The 16,535-nt window shown below is 43.6% G+C and overlaps 1 protein-coding gene across 4 annotated transcripts in view; it reads right to left on the bottom strand.

The window, feature by feature from the left end:
- Nucleotides 1-477: 477 nt before the first annotated feature.
- FXYD6 (FXYD domain containing ion transport regulator 6) overlaps nt 478-16,535 on the bottom strand; it is a 39,397-nt gene continuing 23,339 nt past the window's right edge. For 2 of the 4 annotated variants that reach the window (XM_077112783.1, XM_077112782.1), the window contains 7 exons: nt 9,956-10,018; nt 9,269-9,307; nt 9,053-9,127; nt 8,457-8,493; nt 7,683-7,732; nt 7,144-7,193; nt 478-1,624 (listed from right to left, as the gene is read on the bottom strand). In XM_077112783.1, coding sequence (XP_076968898.1) covers nt 7,165-7,193; nt 7,683-7,732; nt 8,457-8,493; nt 9,053-9,127; nt 9,269-9,307; nt 9,956-10,013 — 288 coding nt within the window. In that variant the 5' untranslated portion in view covers nt 10,014-10,018 and the 3' untranslated portion in view covers nt 478-1,624; nt 7,144-7,164. The remainder of the gene's footprint in view (nt 1,625-7,143; nt 7,194-7,682; nt 7,733-8,456; nt 8,494-9,052; nt 9,128-9,268; nt 9,308-9,955; nt 10,019-16,535) is intronic. The other 2 variants (XM_077112780.1, XM_077112781.1) reach the window with 1 other exon arrangement.

Here is a 16,535-nt window from a genome sequence, read left to right as displayed (position 1 = left end):
TAGAAATGCTAGTGGTCAATGAGAGGGAGGGGCAAGGGGTATGGGATGTATGAGTGTTTCTTCTTTTTTAATTTCTTTTTCTGGAGTGATGCAAATGTTCTAAAAATGATCATTATGTGTGAAGATTTCTCAATAAAAAAAGAAAATGAAAAAAGGGGGAGGAGACGGAATAAAGAGGTAGAGGGGGAGGGGAGGAAGAGGACAAGGTGGAAGGAGGGAGAGGGTACAGGGGTGGAGGAGGGGAGAGGAGGGGGAGGAAGAGGGGAGAGGAGGGGATAAGGGTGAAGAAGGAGAGAGGAAAAGGAGGGATGAGACCAAAACACAGGGGAGAAGCTAACTGGGAATACAGCTGAAGTAAGCAGGGACCTACCACGGCAGACCCCTCAGCCTTCACTTCTTCCTTTTGATCAAGGACAGGGCCGTAAGCACAACAAACATATGTGATTTTTTACAGAAAGGAAAACATCTCAGAACCACTAGGAAAAACGATATTTTATTCCTTTTTTTTTTGAGAGTCTGGATCACAACACAGAGAACAGCGGCCCTGTCACAGCAGTACGGTTTGGTTGGTTTCCACGAGAACACACGGGCAGCAGGGTTGGGACCCGGTTTGATTTCCCCTCTGGGCATGACTGTCAACGTCTGGCGCCAGGAACGGCCTCTCCATCCCGGCAGCGTCACCCCCTCGCTTTGCTCTCCCCACCAACAGGCGGCTCCAGGGGTGCAGGGGCCATGGACAGAGAAACAGCAGACCCGAGAATAGGAGGTCCTCAGCCATTGCCTGGCAGAGACCCAACTTCAAGGACAGGAATCGGGCAGCTGGGCTAGAGATTGGAATCCTGGAAGCAGGGAAGGTTCCAGAGCCTGCGGGTTTATTGCTGAGAAGATGTGCTCGGGGCGTGTTCCCCAGGGGCAGAGTGGAAGCCCTGGGCTGGAATCCCTGGAGCAGGGCAGAAGGAGGCTCCGTGAAGGGAGCCCCCCAGGAGGAAAATGACCTTGGAGGGGATGTAGCCTGCCTAAAGGCAAAGCTGGGGCGCAACATCCCCTTTTTTGAATCTCCAATTGGGAGCTCGGGTCAAGGTGGACTCTGAAAGCAAGGTTCTTCTGTTTTAAAGGAGAGAAGAGGGGCCATGAAGAATGAGCTCAGAGGTGAAGTGCGCCTTCCCACGTTCCCTACCCCAACACCCACCCCTAAATCCAGAGAAGGAAGGGACTCATCTCCCAGGGAGAAAGCAGGCTCCTAGGAGCAGGCAGTGGAGGGCAGAGGCTTGCAGGGAGGAGCTGATGGCAGCATGGCTCCGCTCCTGCCCAGGAGAGAGTCCACAATTCACTAACACAACATCAGCCACGGATAAATAGCCACCAACACCACAGTTGTCAAACACACACACACACACAACACACAGACACATCACAGGAGCTGGATGAGACCGTAGGCTGGGAGAAGGGAGGCAAGTGTTAGTTGCATCATTAAATTGAGGACTGGGATTGGGGGTAGGGGGTGGTGGGACATGTAAGTTCTTGGCTTCTCCTAGGGAAAAATCCATCGCTGAAGTGGTCATTTTTCTTAAGCATCAACATTTGCATCCTAAAGGATCAAGCAGCTGCCTTCAGGTTCTGGAGGCTGAGGAGGGAGATGATTCAAATTAAAAAAATGAAAACTCAAAAAACTTTGGCTCCTCTCAGCAATCCATACCCCTTCCCACCTTCAGCACAGCCCCTCCACCCCGCTGAACACACGGGGTGACACCTGTTTTAAGCCCCATGGTGCCGGAGGAGCAAGAAGGGATGAGCTATGAGATTGCAAGGAAAGGAGATGAAGGCAGAGGGGGGTGGTCCTCGGTGAAGGAATCTTTCCAGGGGGGCTGGAACCTGGCAGGCATGGAAAGGGAAATATTAAACCCAAGGATTCTATTTAGGACACCCCAATATTTGCTCACAGTCTGGAAACCTAGGAGAAAAGAGTTTCTTAGGAAGCCCTAACCTAAAGGAAAAAAGAAAGAAAAGAAAAAGCAACCCTTAGCTCAAGGCAATCTTTCTAGAGAACTCTTCCTACACCATTCCCCAGATGTGCAGTCTCGGCTACCAGCTGTGGTAGAGTGGATGGGGCAGTAAGCTCCAAGGAAGGAGACCTCCCCTAGTCTGGAATTTACCACGACCTCAATCTCAGACAAATTAGTTATACTTCTGAGACCCATATACAAGCTGAACACGTGCACCCTTCCTGCCCACCCACGGACCCTCAGGAGGATATAAAGCACTTAGAAAATAATTAAAATGCTGCACAAGCACATGAGGTTGTTATGATACCATAAAAGCAGGTGCATCAGCATAACCAGGGATGTCAAGGACTTATTACAAAATGTTGCTGAAATAAATCTGAAAATGATCTAAATAGATGGAAGACATTCCATGCTCATGGATAGGAAGGCTGAATGTCATTAAGATGTCAATTCTACCCAAATTGATCTACAGACTTAAAGCAATACCAACCAAAATCCCAACAATCTACTTTGAAGACTTGGAAAAGCTAGTAGCACAATTTATTTGGAAGGGAAAGAAACCCCGAATAGCTAAAGAGAATCTAAAAAAAGAAGAACCAAGTGGGAGAATTAACACTTCCTGACTTTAAAGCCAACTATAAAGCCACAGTCGTCAAAACAACGTGGTACTACAGTAGTATCAACCAACAGAATCGAATTGGAAATGTGGAGCTAGAGCACCAGAGCTATGGACAACTGATCTCCAATGAGGTCCCCAAATGCACTGGACAGGGACAGAATGGTCTTTTCAATAAATGGGCCTGGGAGAATTGGATATCAATAGCCAAAAGAAAGAGAACGCCTACCTTATATCCAATGCATAAATTAATTCAAAATGGATTAAAGACCTAAATGTAAGAGCCAGTACCATAAAACTTAAGGAAGAAAATGTAGGGAAATATTTCAAGATTTAGTAATAGGAGGTAGATTCTTAAACTTTACACCTAAAGCACAAGCAGCAAAAGAAAAAATAAATAAATGGGAACTCCTTAAGATCAAGAGCTTCTGTGTCTCAAAGGACTTTCACTTCAAAAAGGTGAAGAGGCAGCCAACTCAATGGGAGAAAATATTTGGAAATCACATATTGGATAAAGGCTTGATATCCTGTGTACATAAAGAAATTATACAGTTCAACAACAAGAGAACAAACAACCCATTATAAAATAAGCAGAGGATATGAACAGACACTTTTCTGAAGAGCAAATACAGATGGCTAAAAAGCATATAAAGAGATACTCATTTTATTAGCTATAAGGGAAATGCAAATCAAGACCACAATGAGATATCATCTCACACCTGTAAGAATGGCTGCTATTAAACAAACAGAAAACTACAGAGGATGTGGAGAAATTGGAACACTTATTCACTGTTGGTGGGAATGTATAATGGTGCAACCACTGTGGAAAACAATTTGGTGATTCTTCAGAAAACTAAATATTGAGATGTCCTATGACCGGGTAATACCAATACTCGGTATATACCCAGAAGAACTGAAAGCAGTGACACAACAGACATTTACACACTGATGTTCATAGCAGCACTATTCACAATTGCTAAGAGTTGGAAACAATCCAAGTGCCCATCAGTAGTTGAGTGATAAACAAAATGTGATATATACATACAATGGGATATTATGCAGCATTAAGATGAAATGAGGTCCTGAAGCATATAACAGCATGGATGAACCTTGAGGACAAAATGCTGAGCAAAATAAGGCAGTCACAAAAGGACAGAAACTGTATGATTTCACTGTTATGACTCTGCTAAAGGTAATCTCAGAGGTTACACTGTAGAATATAGCAGTCCCAGAGCTACACAAAAGCTAGAGATGGGGGAAAGGCTACCCAATGAGGTTGAACTTAAATGCAAGGGAGAAGATGGAAGTGATGGTAACTCATTAGTGGGGTTATGAGTAACACTGCCATATTGAAGGTGAATATGATTGAAAGGGGATGTATAGTGCCATGTATCTAAATCTACAATTATAAACAAATTCTCACATGAACTATTTCAAAGGTTGATCTTGTACAGAGAATCAATATTAAAAGAATGTGGGGGAAAACTAAAACTGCACGCTATGGCCAATAGTTAACAGGAAGACAGCCACAGTACCACAGCCCTATCAGGGCCAGTAGTGGGCGGGGGGTGGGGGGACTAGTGATAAGGAGTAGTTTTCATTTGATATTTCATGACGACATGTTTGTTGGTTCTTTTCTCTATGGACCAATGAAAAAAATCTAAAATTAGGAATGCTGCTGGTTGTACTACCAAATGAGGACACTGTAAGACATGGTTTGTTTATTTTGGACATTATCCATGATGCTCAATAGATGGAGGGAGCCGAAGGGTACAGTGACTGAGAAGCAGAATGACGAACGGTGGCACTTTTATATGATGGAATTTGGTGTGGCTACAAAAAGAAAGGATATTGAGAGACATGCAACAGCTAAATAAACCTTGGGGATGAAGTGCTGTGCAAAATAAGCCAGAAACAAAAGAAGAAATATGCTAAAGCCTCTTTCAGAAAATACTTATAAGAAAATGGGAACCTAAATTGTAAGCCCTTATAGCAGACACACTTAGTCTGAAGTTGCAAGTGAATTTCTGGATTCTGAGACACTGAGCCAGAATACCAGTGTATCAGCTGGTATCTCCCTGGACCTTTGAGTACTTCTGTGACACCTAAGTCCCAGAAATGGAGGGCTGCAGCCCTGAAAGTTAGCATAGCTACATACAATAACAGTAAAGTAACCAAAAAAAGAGATCAGGTCTCAATTAGAGATAAAAACGAAGCCAATTTGGTGGGACTAAAGTAAATCAGAATACAGGGTAAAGATGATAGTGTATGCTCTCTAGACCTTCACCTACTGTATGAGACCAAAGGCAGAGAGGTTTATTGTGTCTAGAACCTAAATTTTCTGCAACACACAAGCTAAATCAACCTGTCTGGACAACTCATTTAAACAACCCAAACTCCTGGAGTCCAGAACAGGAACAAAACCTTGTAATTCTCTATAGCTTGATGTAATACCAGGATACATCTCAGACTATGGTGGGCTGATAATTAAAAAGCATTGGTGGAGGGCAGGGCAACTGTGGCTCAGTGGCAGAATTCTTGCCTGCCATGATGGAGACCCAGGTTTGACTCCCAGAGCCTGCCTGTGCAAAAAAAAAAAAAAAAAAATGTATCGGTGGAGTCCCTTGAGGGTCTTAAGAGAAAAAAAATGGAACTATTAAACCCTCCCACCTGGGAAGCCCTAGGTACCCTCTCAACCATTGAGGACTCCCAAGAAAGCAGGTCAAGCCCTTGATTTTGAGGCTTGCCTTTATGAAACTTATTTCTGTGATACAGAAGCTACAGTTACCTATTACAAGACCCAGGAGTTGCTTCCAGGAAACCTCTTTTGTTGTTCAGATGTGGCTTCTCTCTCTCTCTTTAAGCCCAACTCTGCAAGGAAATCATTGCTCTCCCCCCTGTGTGGGACACGATGTCCAGGGGTGAAAGTCTCCCTGTCAACATGGGAAGTTACTCCTGGCGATGAGTCTGGCCCTGTCATGCCTTCCTGACCAAAAGGAGGAAAAGAAGTGTAATAAAATAAGGCATCAGTGGCTAAGAGACATCAAATAGAGTCAAGAGGCCATTTTGGAGTCTACTCTTATGCAGGCTTCAGTTAGATAGTGCTAATTGCCATGCTTTGCTAAACCTTAACCAACATCACTCCTGTTAACTCTTAAGAACACTTGGGGTTCAAATTGAGACTCTATAAAAGTTTCATGCACTGAGTTTGCTATCCTGGAACCTATAATTTCCAGAGGGTTCCTATGCCAGAAAAACCCTGAAACCCAGAGGGACCAGCCTCTCCAAGATTATCAACTAATTACATTCCCCTATCCTTTAGTGTCAACACGTCTTCTCAACATGAACAAGTCAGAACAGGCATTGCCTAAAGTTCCCTATAGATTGCAAGAAGGGTCAAAGGAGAAGGAGGAGTTTTAAAAGAGAAAATAGGATTTAACAAACAAGTATGATTGTTGAATCACTATCTTGATATTTCTTCTAGCCTTCAGTGTTTCGGAGCAGCTAGAAGGAAAAATCTGAAATAGGAGTATGTTAACCCATAATGAACTCTGAAATCTGTTCTTTAACTACTTGTTGAAGTGAACCTTGAAAATTATTGCTTTTTCTTTTTTTTCTTTGTGTGTGTGTGTGTGTGTGTGTGTGTATATATATATATATATATATTCCACAATAAAAAAGGTTTAAAAAAAGGTATATCAGGCATTCATCTCATTTAACCTACAATTTAGGGTAAAATTATGTACCTGGATATTATATACCTTATATGTATGGAGGATAAAAAGGAAGGCAAAAGTGAGTTGATCGAAGGCTGACTTTCCCCCCTCAGTATATTCCAGGGTATGTCATAAAGTTAGTGTGGTAGGGAAATGGCACTGAGCTACAGCCAGGAATATCTGAGTTCGAGTTCCAGTCTGTCACTTACTGTCTACATGGCTAGACACTCTCTCTGAATTCAGTTTCTTCATCTATAAAATGGGGATAAACCCCACCCATCCTACTTAATTCTTAGTGTCCCTGGCCGGCTCAAGAGTTTGTGTGTTTGGCAGCACTTCAAAAACTAAAAAGCACTCGACAGTTATTATTCTCTTGTACTCCAGCAAGGACCAATAGCAATAGATACTAAAAACAGTGACCCTAAATGTTGACAACTGATAATGCTACTTTTGTATGGTTTGGAAAATTTCATAATAAAAGGTGTTTTTTTTTAAACAAACAAAAAGTGATTCTAAGTGCTTTCTGAATCATCACTGAAAGTCATTCTTTTTTGAGGCTCAGGTGTTAAGGCTTGCTTCACTAACTCTCCGTTTTCTCCCAAATCATGGCCACATGGCAGTTAAGGTGACTCCCCACAAACTTGACCCCTGGGCGGTGCAGAAGCCCTGTTCCCCCACCTTTGGCTGTGTGCATACACGCGGCACCTCGGCACCTTCCCGCCCCCAACTTCCCAGGCCCCCCACCCCCACCCCAACCTCCGTGGACACCGCAATGGTGGCCACGGAAGGTCCGGGCGCAGCAGCTCACCTTCCCACCTGAGGCTGCGCTTCAGTTCTCTGCTTTCTGGGGCTCCGTGGCTGGAAAGAAAAACAGGACAGACTGGCATGAATGACGCCCTCATCACGGTGGGTCACCCCCTGCAGCAGCTGTGACTCTGGGAAAACCTGACCCTGAGTTCAAGCGGGTGACAAGTGTTGGGTTTAAAGTTAGACAGACCAGGGTGCAAATCCTCGCCCTGCTATTTGCTGCTACGGGAGCTGGAGCATGGGAGACAATCCCCTGAGCATCTAGAGGCCCCCGATAAACGTGGAGGGTAACACCTACCTCCAGGGCAAATGAGAGGCGTCTGTAAAGCACTTTGGGCAGGGCCGGACACAAAGCAGATGCTCAGTAAACAGCGGCTGTATTTAGCAGCCCGGTGGTGAGGTCTCCTGCACCAAGGCCACAGGCCTGGCCAGCCGTACAAGGCCAAGGCACCTGGTGACAGTTCCCCCCACCCTGCCAAACCACAGAGGACTGACTCTTGTTCCCCGGTTCCATGTGAGCAGGTGGTCAAGGAAAGTTACCGTTTGCAGTGATGAGGTTCTCCACCTGGGCTTCCTCACCGCCTGGGGCCCTGCAAGAAGAGGAGAGGCCAGGCCTTGTCAGAGGTCTCCAGGCCACACCCAGAGAGCATCGCCCTCTCCTGGAGGGCACAGGCCCACCTGTGACCAGTCCCTTCCAGGCCTGGAGAGGCTTGAGCGCTCTCTGCACTGGGGCGCAAGGGCAGGGGGTGTGGAATGGAAGGGGCAGGGACAGGGGGGATTTGCAGGCACCCTTCTAGGTCCTACAGACCGTGGGGCTTGGCCGGCTCTTTCCACAACCTTCCTCAGGATTCCTGAGGTCCACAGTCACCCTTGGCTGATGTGAATTAAGGAGGTAAGAAGATAAATGAAAGGGAACCCAAGTTTCTACTCAGCTCAAAGAGCCAAACAAGCAGGTGACAAGCAGGGACAATGTCACGGGCACTGCAGGGAGGAGACAAACATCACGGAAGGCCACGGGGCTCTCTGCTTCCCTCCCCCAAACCCCACTGCCTCAAGGGCCTCCAGATGAGGTTCCAGCACCTTCCTGCCCACCTCCCCTCCCTGTTTATGCACTAGCAGAGAGAAGGATGGCTCGTCCTCAATACTTTGGCCCCAAAGTCTGCCTGGCATCCCTCAAACTTCCACCCCTACCCTCAACGTGCATTTCACCTCTGAGAGAAGAATCCAAGGGAACACCCATGGGGGTCACCCACCAGCAGCCCCCCATGTCCCTCTTAGCGCCACCCCAGAAGTCCACAGCTATGGTATTCTTACCGGGGCTTCTGATTGAAACTGCACTTGCACCTCCGACCTGAAAACACAGAAACGGCGTGAGCTCAGGGGCCGCAGAAGGGCTGCCACATGAGACTGTGCGGGCTGTGCGCCCACACAAATGGCACTCCTGGAACAGGGCAATGCACAGCTTGCACAGCTGTACGCAGCAACCCTAGGGTGCAGAAGCCTTCTGCTGAGGACAGTCCCGGTGGTCTCACCACCACAGGACAGGTGGTCACCAAAGCACAGGGAGCTCTGTGCAGACCAGGCTCATGTGGGCAAAGCAGATGCAGGGGCACCAAGCACAGCACCCATCACATTTCTCGTGACTCCCCAACTCATGCCCAAACAGATCAGCACCTCCTCGCCCCACCCCTCCTTCTCATCAATGTTTCTTTTCATCTAGTGTTCATTCTTCACTGTTTTACTGAGCACCTACTATCTGCCCAGCCTTGCGTTAGGTCCTGGACATATGAAAGAATAGCCTTTTCCCCTCTCCAGGGAGAAAGAAAGACCAGGCTCCTATGCCATTGTCCACGTGCTTAGCACCTTAGTCACTGCTCTCCTAGAATGAATAAAGGAACAGACAAACTTACTTAGGATAAGAAGGATGCCCACCGAGAAGAGGACCACGGCAAACACCAATCCGCCAATCCTCAGAGTCTGATAGTCTGCAGAGAGAGCCCAGAGTGAGTGATGGGGGGAGAAGAGCTAGGGAGAGGGTGCCTGTCCCTTCCTTGGCCGGAGCTGCTCCTCCTCCCTCCCCTCCTTCCCCCACCTCTCCTTTGGCCAGGGCTGCCTTCCCTGCTCACCATAATGAAAAGGGTCCTTTTCCTTCTCCTGCTCAGCTGCTGCAAACAATAAACAGACAATCACACATTCTGGTTCCCAGCTGCCACATGCTGCCTCAAAGACTCCATCCCCACAGGGATTCTTGGGGCCCGCTGGCCACAGCTACCTGTAGAAGCACCGAAGGGCTGGCCTGCCTGTTTTAGGGCCAAACTGGAAGCTGAGGGGAGGCACAGCTTTGGGCCCCAGCTGAGATTCTGCATTCACAGTATATCCGTATTTATTGCCCATTTTTATTCCCATGCCACCCCCAAAAGACAGGGTCTGTTAGCCCCTTGTACAGATGGGGAAATTGAGACCAAGAGAGGGCCAGTGACTTGCATCAAGCTGGAGTTGGTTAACACATTCTGTAGACTGATGTGCAGGTCTGAGTCCCAGGCTCAGCCCCAAACACCATAAGGGGACTGGGTGCTTAAAAGCAGACCTTGCCGGACCCCTGTGGGCAAAGGCGGTCAGGCTGGAATAGGATCTATGAATAACTGCTGCCTTCTAGGACTTTCTCGGCTGACTAGAGGGGCGAGCCCCTGGCCAGATATGAAGAACCTAAGAGCCCTTCTTCCCCAAGTTAAATGTCCCAAAGGGCCAGAACTTCCCCCAGAAAGGGTTGTGGCTGCCCTCTTGACACAGTCAGGTCCTGGAGGGGTACTTACCACTCGCCAGGACCGCAGGGGCCAGTAGGCTGCAGAGAAAGATCAGTACCACCTCCATGGCGTCTGGGGACAGAATGGGGAGAAAGGGATTCTCTGGATAGGAAGCCATCCCAGAACTGAGTCCCTGCTATGCCCTGAACAATCCTAATACCACAGGCGTTCAAACAACCGGCACAGAAACAGAAGCAGCTGAAATTTATTAAACTCTTACAGAGTGACCTGCAGGCATTAATGCAATTAGTAGGCACCATTCTTAGCCCCGTTTTGCAGTAATCAGGAGCAGCGCCTCACTCTCAACCAGCTCGATAACTTCTCCACTGCTCTGCTCTCTGGTGCTCAGGCTTCAAGGTCAAGGGCTCTTGCAAAGGAGCTCATCTGCATCCTTCTCTCCCGACCACCCTTCTGTGGCCACCTCTGCTTCATAAAGTTGCCTGGGATTTTCTGGTCTGGTTCCCCATAGTTAGCACCCACTGCAGAAGTTCCTTTTCAGATCAGAAAAAACGGGTGGCTAAAGTGCTGCCCCTCGGTCTGGCCAGCCTCTTGGAGAGGAGACTTGCTGTGTTTTGTACTCCGAAATGCTGACAGTTTTGTAAATTGTCCCTCACATTCTCACACCTGAACTTTTCCGTAACCCTGCAGGAGAGTGGTCCCAAGAGGAGGCCTGAGGCCACCCATCTAGTCCCAGGTCCCTGGCCTGGCAGCCCGAGGCTGGGCCCTCTCGGTGGAAGCAGAAGGCAGGGCCAGGCAGCCCCACCCGAGGACAGATTTCAGCGGAATTACACATACTGCATTCTTGGGATGGGAGAAGCGGGATAAAGATCAGAGAGGGGAAAGGGAAAGGAACTTCAGAAAAGCCCCAGGCCCTCTGCTCTTTCTCAAGCAGGGTGAGACAGGCAGTGATCTGAATTTCCTGGACATCTGTCTAGTGGCCAGGACCCTGCAAGGCCAGCTGTGCAGGGTCACCCCTAGCCCAGAGGTGTCCTGGGCAAGCAACCTCAGCTGCCCAGCATGTCTCAGCCACCAGAGGGCGGAGCACCCACCTCCAGAGCCATATCAGTTACAAACCCTGAGCTCAGAGTGGGCATTCAAAAGGCATCTGTCAGAGGCAATAGGTCCTAGAGTCGTTTGCTTTGGATGTGTTCTCATTTATTATTATTAATTCTCTTTAATTTTGCATTATGTTTTATATGCATATAACACACATATATAATGAAGCATAAGATTAACACCCATAAATGTCTAATTTAAAAACCAGAACTTCACAAATACTGCTGCATTTACCTGCATTTTCCTCCAACCCACCCCACCTCCCTCCTCTGGGTAACAGTGATTGTGGTAACCACCTGTTTGTAATCATTCCCTTGCTCTTCTTTTTAAAAAAGTTTTATTCATATAATTCTTTATCATGAAATTCACCCTTTTAAAGTGTACAATGCAGTGGTTTTTAGTACTGGCAGAAAGTTGTGCATCCATCACCACTAATTCCAGAATATTTTCATCACCCCAACAAGAAACCCTATATCCATTAGCAGTCATTCCTCATTCTCATCTCTTTCCAACCCCTAGCAACTACTAATCTGTTTTCTGTCTCTATGGATTTGTCTGTGCTGGACATTTCCGATAAACAGAATCATAAAATACATGGATTTTTGTGACTAGCGTCTTTTATTTTGCATTACATTTTAAAAATCTAAGCTGGTTTAAAACTGTTATGTACCCCAGAAAAGCCATTTTCTCTAATCCAATCTTGTGGGGGCAAACCTATTATTGGGTGGGACCTTTTGATTAGGTTGTTTCCATGGTGTTGTGACCCAGTTCATTCAAGATGGGTCCTAATCAGCCTACTGGAGTCCTTCAAGAGAGGAACATTTTGGAGAGGACACTGCGATGTTTGGAGATGCAGACAGAAAAATCGTCCAGGAGATGCTGAGCTAAGAAATCCAGAATTTGCCCCAGAGAAGCTAAGAAAAGAACCACAGACCCTTTGAGAGAGAAAGCCACTGGAACCAAAAGCTGAAAGCAAGGAAACCGGAAGCAAGGACCAACAGATGCCAACTATGTGCTTTCCCAGGTGACAGAGATGTCCCAGATGCCGACGGCCCTTCAGAGTCAAGTTATCTTTCTCTGGATGTCTTAATTTAGTCTTTTTATGGCCTTAGAATCGTAAATTTGTAACCTAATATATCCCCTCTGTAGAGCCAGTCCATTTCCGGTATATTGCAACCTGGAAGCTTTAGCAAACCAAAACAAAAGTCCATCCATGTTGTGGTATGTACTAGGTTTCATTCCTTTTTATGACTAAATAATTAATACTCCGTCATATGGAAATGAGCCTCACTCTTTCAAAAAATACATTTATCGCATACATATGAATATCTAAATAATATAATTTTAATAAGGATTTTTGAGCTTCATAATTATAGGTTGTTTACTTACTTTTATTGCTCAATATTGTTTCTCAGTTTTAATATTGTTTCTAAGACCCATCCATATTATTACGTGTAACCTAGATCATTCATTTTCAAAGTGTAATATATCACCATGCAGATAAATTACCATATGTTGGTCCAAAGGTCAATGGAGCTTTGGCTTCTTTATGGATTTGTGTTATTAGGAACAATGCAGCTGTGAACATTTTTGTGCATGTCGCCTGGAGAGCAGGAACAAGAGTTCTAGGGCATATGTGTCAGCACTTCCCACCACTACTCTCATAAGAAATACATGCTACAAGGCAACCCAGCTCAAATTTACATTCAGATATACAAGGCACAGTATCACAAAACTAGGCTTACCTTTACTATAGGTGATGCACTCTATTTTATAAACTTACTCTGGTTATGCACTCTATTTTATATCCTATTCTGTTTTCTTTTTAAAAACTGATAGGCCCATTCATGGTCACTCTTGGTACTTTGAAAAATTGCTTTAGAGGTATGCCTCGGGGTGAAATCATTGGTATAATGAGCGGATTGTTGACTTTACTAGATAATTTCATCTTCAAGTTCCATCAGCTGTGAGTAACTGTTCCCTCATAATTACTTGGCGTTGGCAGACTTCTTACTTTTTGCCCATCTACAGGAAAAAATATGGTCTTAATTTGATGGCTTAGTAATGGAGTGAGCTTCTTGATTGTTCGTTGGCCATTTTGTTTCCTCATCAGTGATATGTCTTTCATGTCTTTTGCCCATTTTTCAAATGGGTTGCTTTTTTTATTATTCATTTATTATTCTGTATACTAAATTTCTGTCATTTAAATATTGTGTATGTCTTCTCAAGTTGGTGACTTCTTTTCACTTGTTTTTACAGTGACTTTTGAGGGTCAGAATTTCTCAATTCAAATGTAACTGAAAGTAATGATTTCTGATCTTGTGCAAGATACTTTATAGCATCCCGAGGTCAGAAAAAATTTTCTTCTGAAAGTTCTAAAGTTTTGTCTTTAAGATTTAAATCTTTATCCCATCTGGAATTAATGTTTTGTAAGGCATAAGGTAGAGATCTAAGTTTTACTTTTTTCCATACTGATTGCCAGTTGTCCTGGAACCATTTTTTTACATCCCCTCCCCACGATGTGCAACGTCATGCTGTCTGTTTCTGGGTATTCTAAGGATCTGTTGGTCAATTTGTCTCTATCAGCATAAAAATCAATGTATTAATTACTATACCTTTATGGCAATCTTGTCATGTGGTAGAAGTTTCCCCCTTCCTTTTCTCTGCCTTCTTTTCTTTAATCTTCAGAGATGTTTTCACCATTCTTGGCCTTTTGCTCTTATATATGTGTTTCAGAATCAGCTTATCAAATTCATCAAAAGACTATTGTGATTTTCATTGGAATTGCAATGGGTCTATCTTTAGAACAATTTGGGGGAACTATCATTTTTTGGCTATTGAGTCTTCTATCTATAAATAAATCTTCTCACTTGTTTAGGTCCTTTTAATACTCTTTGGCTAGGTTTTATAAATGCTTTCATATAGTTCTTGCACATCTATTGTTAGATTTATTCTTTGATACTTTATACTTTTTATTGTTATTTTACATGTTATATTTTGTGTGTTCTAATTTTTGCTGGTGTATAGAAATTAAATTTATTTTTATACATCAATTTTACTTTCAAAATTCTGGTTAAATTCTCTTATTACTTCTAATAATTCATCAGCAAATTCATTTGAGTTTTCTCTGCAGACAGTCACATCATCTGTAAATAATATAGTATTGTTTCTTCTTTTCCAATTCTTACACTGTTAATTTTTATTTCTTGTCTTATTACATTGACTAGGACTTGCCCTAAAATGTGGGATAAAAGTAGAAATAATGGATACACACACCACTGTCTTATTTCTGATTTTAAATGCAGTGCTTCTAATACTTTGAAAGTCCCCTTGCTAGTATCTACTACAGTCATATGGTTATTCTTCTTTAATGTTTTTACACAATAATGTAAATTATGCATATGGATTTTCTAATGTGAACCATCCTTGCATTTCTAGGATAAAGCCAATGTATTATTGCTTGATAAATGGTTGGGTTTCGTTTACTTGTATTTTATTAGGATTTTTCCATCTTTGTGTATGAGTGAGATTGGAGTATAAGTTTTCTTATTTTAACCTCACTCAGTTTTGGCTCCATGATAGGACTGGCCTCACAGAAAAAGAATTCCCTCATGTGCCATTCTCTGGAAGAGTTTGCAGACTGGAATAAAATGTTCTTTGAAATTTGGGTAGAACTAAACTTGTAAATCTATCTGGGCTTGGTATTTTCTTTGAGGGAAGATTTTTAAATTACCTATTCAATTAATTGATTAGGTAACATTAATTACACTGTTAGGTAATTAACAGTGCTGGCTACAGCACTGTTCAGATTTCTCTTTCTTCTTTAGTAAGTTATAATTTTATGGGAATTTGCTCTTTTCTACTTTCAAACTTATTGCCATTAAATTGTTTATGGTATTTTCTTATCATCTTAATTTCTACTGGATCTGTAGTAATGTCCTTTTTTCATTTCTAAATTTGTTTATTTTTGACGTAATCCCCTTTCCCCTTTTTCCTTGGCAATCTCACCATCAGTTTAGCTATTCAAAAATGATGATTGGCTTTTTTGATCCTCTTTATCATATAGTTTAAATGTTTTATTTGTACATTTTATTTATGCATTCCTTATACATTCTTTGGGTTTATTTTACCATTTTGTTTATGTTTACCTTATGTTGGATAACTAGCTCATTAATATTTAGCCTCTCTTGTTTTCCAGCATTTAAGACTGCAAATGTCCCTTTAAGTGTCACTTTCACTCCACCATATACATTTTGAAACATGGGTTTTTGATATTGCTTAATTCTAATTACTTTTAACTTCCAGTATAATTTCTTATTTAATCCATGGATCATTAAGAAGGATACTTTTAACATTTTCAAATGTATGGTGATTTTAATCTACTTTTTTTATTGACTTCTGACATGTGCACTGTGATTAGGGATGGTGATCTGTATGATATGGATGCCTTGAAATTTACTGAGACCCATTTTACGACCAATACATGGCTAGTTATTTAAAAAATTATATTCCATGTAAGCCTAGAAGACTGAAAATTCCTTACTTGGTAGAAAGAAAGTTCAGTATGTCCATATTTAAATCCTGTCTTTTCTAATTTTTTGACTTTTTGAAAGTTGAGCTAGATGCTTTGAAATACAACTTTATAAAGGATATAAACATTTATCCTTATGTTTCTAACAGAAAGTTGGGTGTTGGGCCTTTTAGGATTATATAGTAATTCTCTGTCTTAAATTCTATTTTACTTTCTACCTTTCTGTGTACTTATGTGTTGTGTGTGTCCTTTAAAAGCAAAGAGCGCCCCTAAATCTGCTGCAGGTTGTGGAACTGACACTCGACATTGCACTTAAGCAACTTGCAGGTGTGGAGCTGACAACGGACCTGGAAAACAGGTAGTTTCAACAACATGAATGGCCCAGTGTCTTTTAAATACAGAGAAGATCCCACTGCATCTAGATGGAAGGTCCAGCCCAACAACCCACCTGAAAAATCTTCCCCAACTGTAGTCTATGACTTGAGATGCCTGAGGCTACTCTTTGCTCCTGGCCAAAGGGCAAGCTCTGAACATTCCTCCTTGTGTGATCCAGGGCCATTCCCCTCTCTTATGTTCACAATTACCCAAACCCAGTCCTCACCCTCTGGGTCTGCCTCAGGGAACTCTGAAAAGTTCATCTGTGAATGCAGAACTAAAGCATGGTGCTCCAGATCTGAGCCTCTTTTGTTCCTCAGATGTGGACTCTTTCTCACTAAGCCAACCTGGCAGGTGAACAGCCTTCTCCCTACTACACGGAACGTGAATTCTAGGGGTGTAAATCTCGCTGGCAGCTTGGGACAGAAATCCTGGAGTGAGCCAGGACCTGGCATCATAGGATTGAGAAAGCCTTTTTGACCAAAAGGAGGAAGAGAGAAATGAGACAAAATAAAATTTCAGTGGCTAAGAGATTTCAGAGTCGAGAGGTTACCTGGAGGTTATTCTCATGCATTATATAGATATCCTTTTCTAGTTTATGGTGTATTGGAGTGGCTGGAGGGAAGT

Source organism: Tamandua tetradactyla, chromosome 8 (assembly GCF_023851605.1).
Source record: "Tamandua tetradactyla isolate mTamTet1 chromosome 8, mTamTet1.pri, whole genome shotgun sequence".
NCBI lineage: Eukaryota > Metazoa > Chordata > Mammalia > Pilosa > Myrmecophagidae > Tamandua > Tamandua tetradactyla.
The sequence above is the reverse complement of the archived record's forward strand: the minus strand, read 5'-3'. Positions and strand labels throughout refer to the sequence as shown.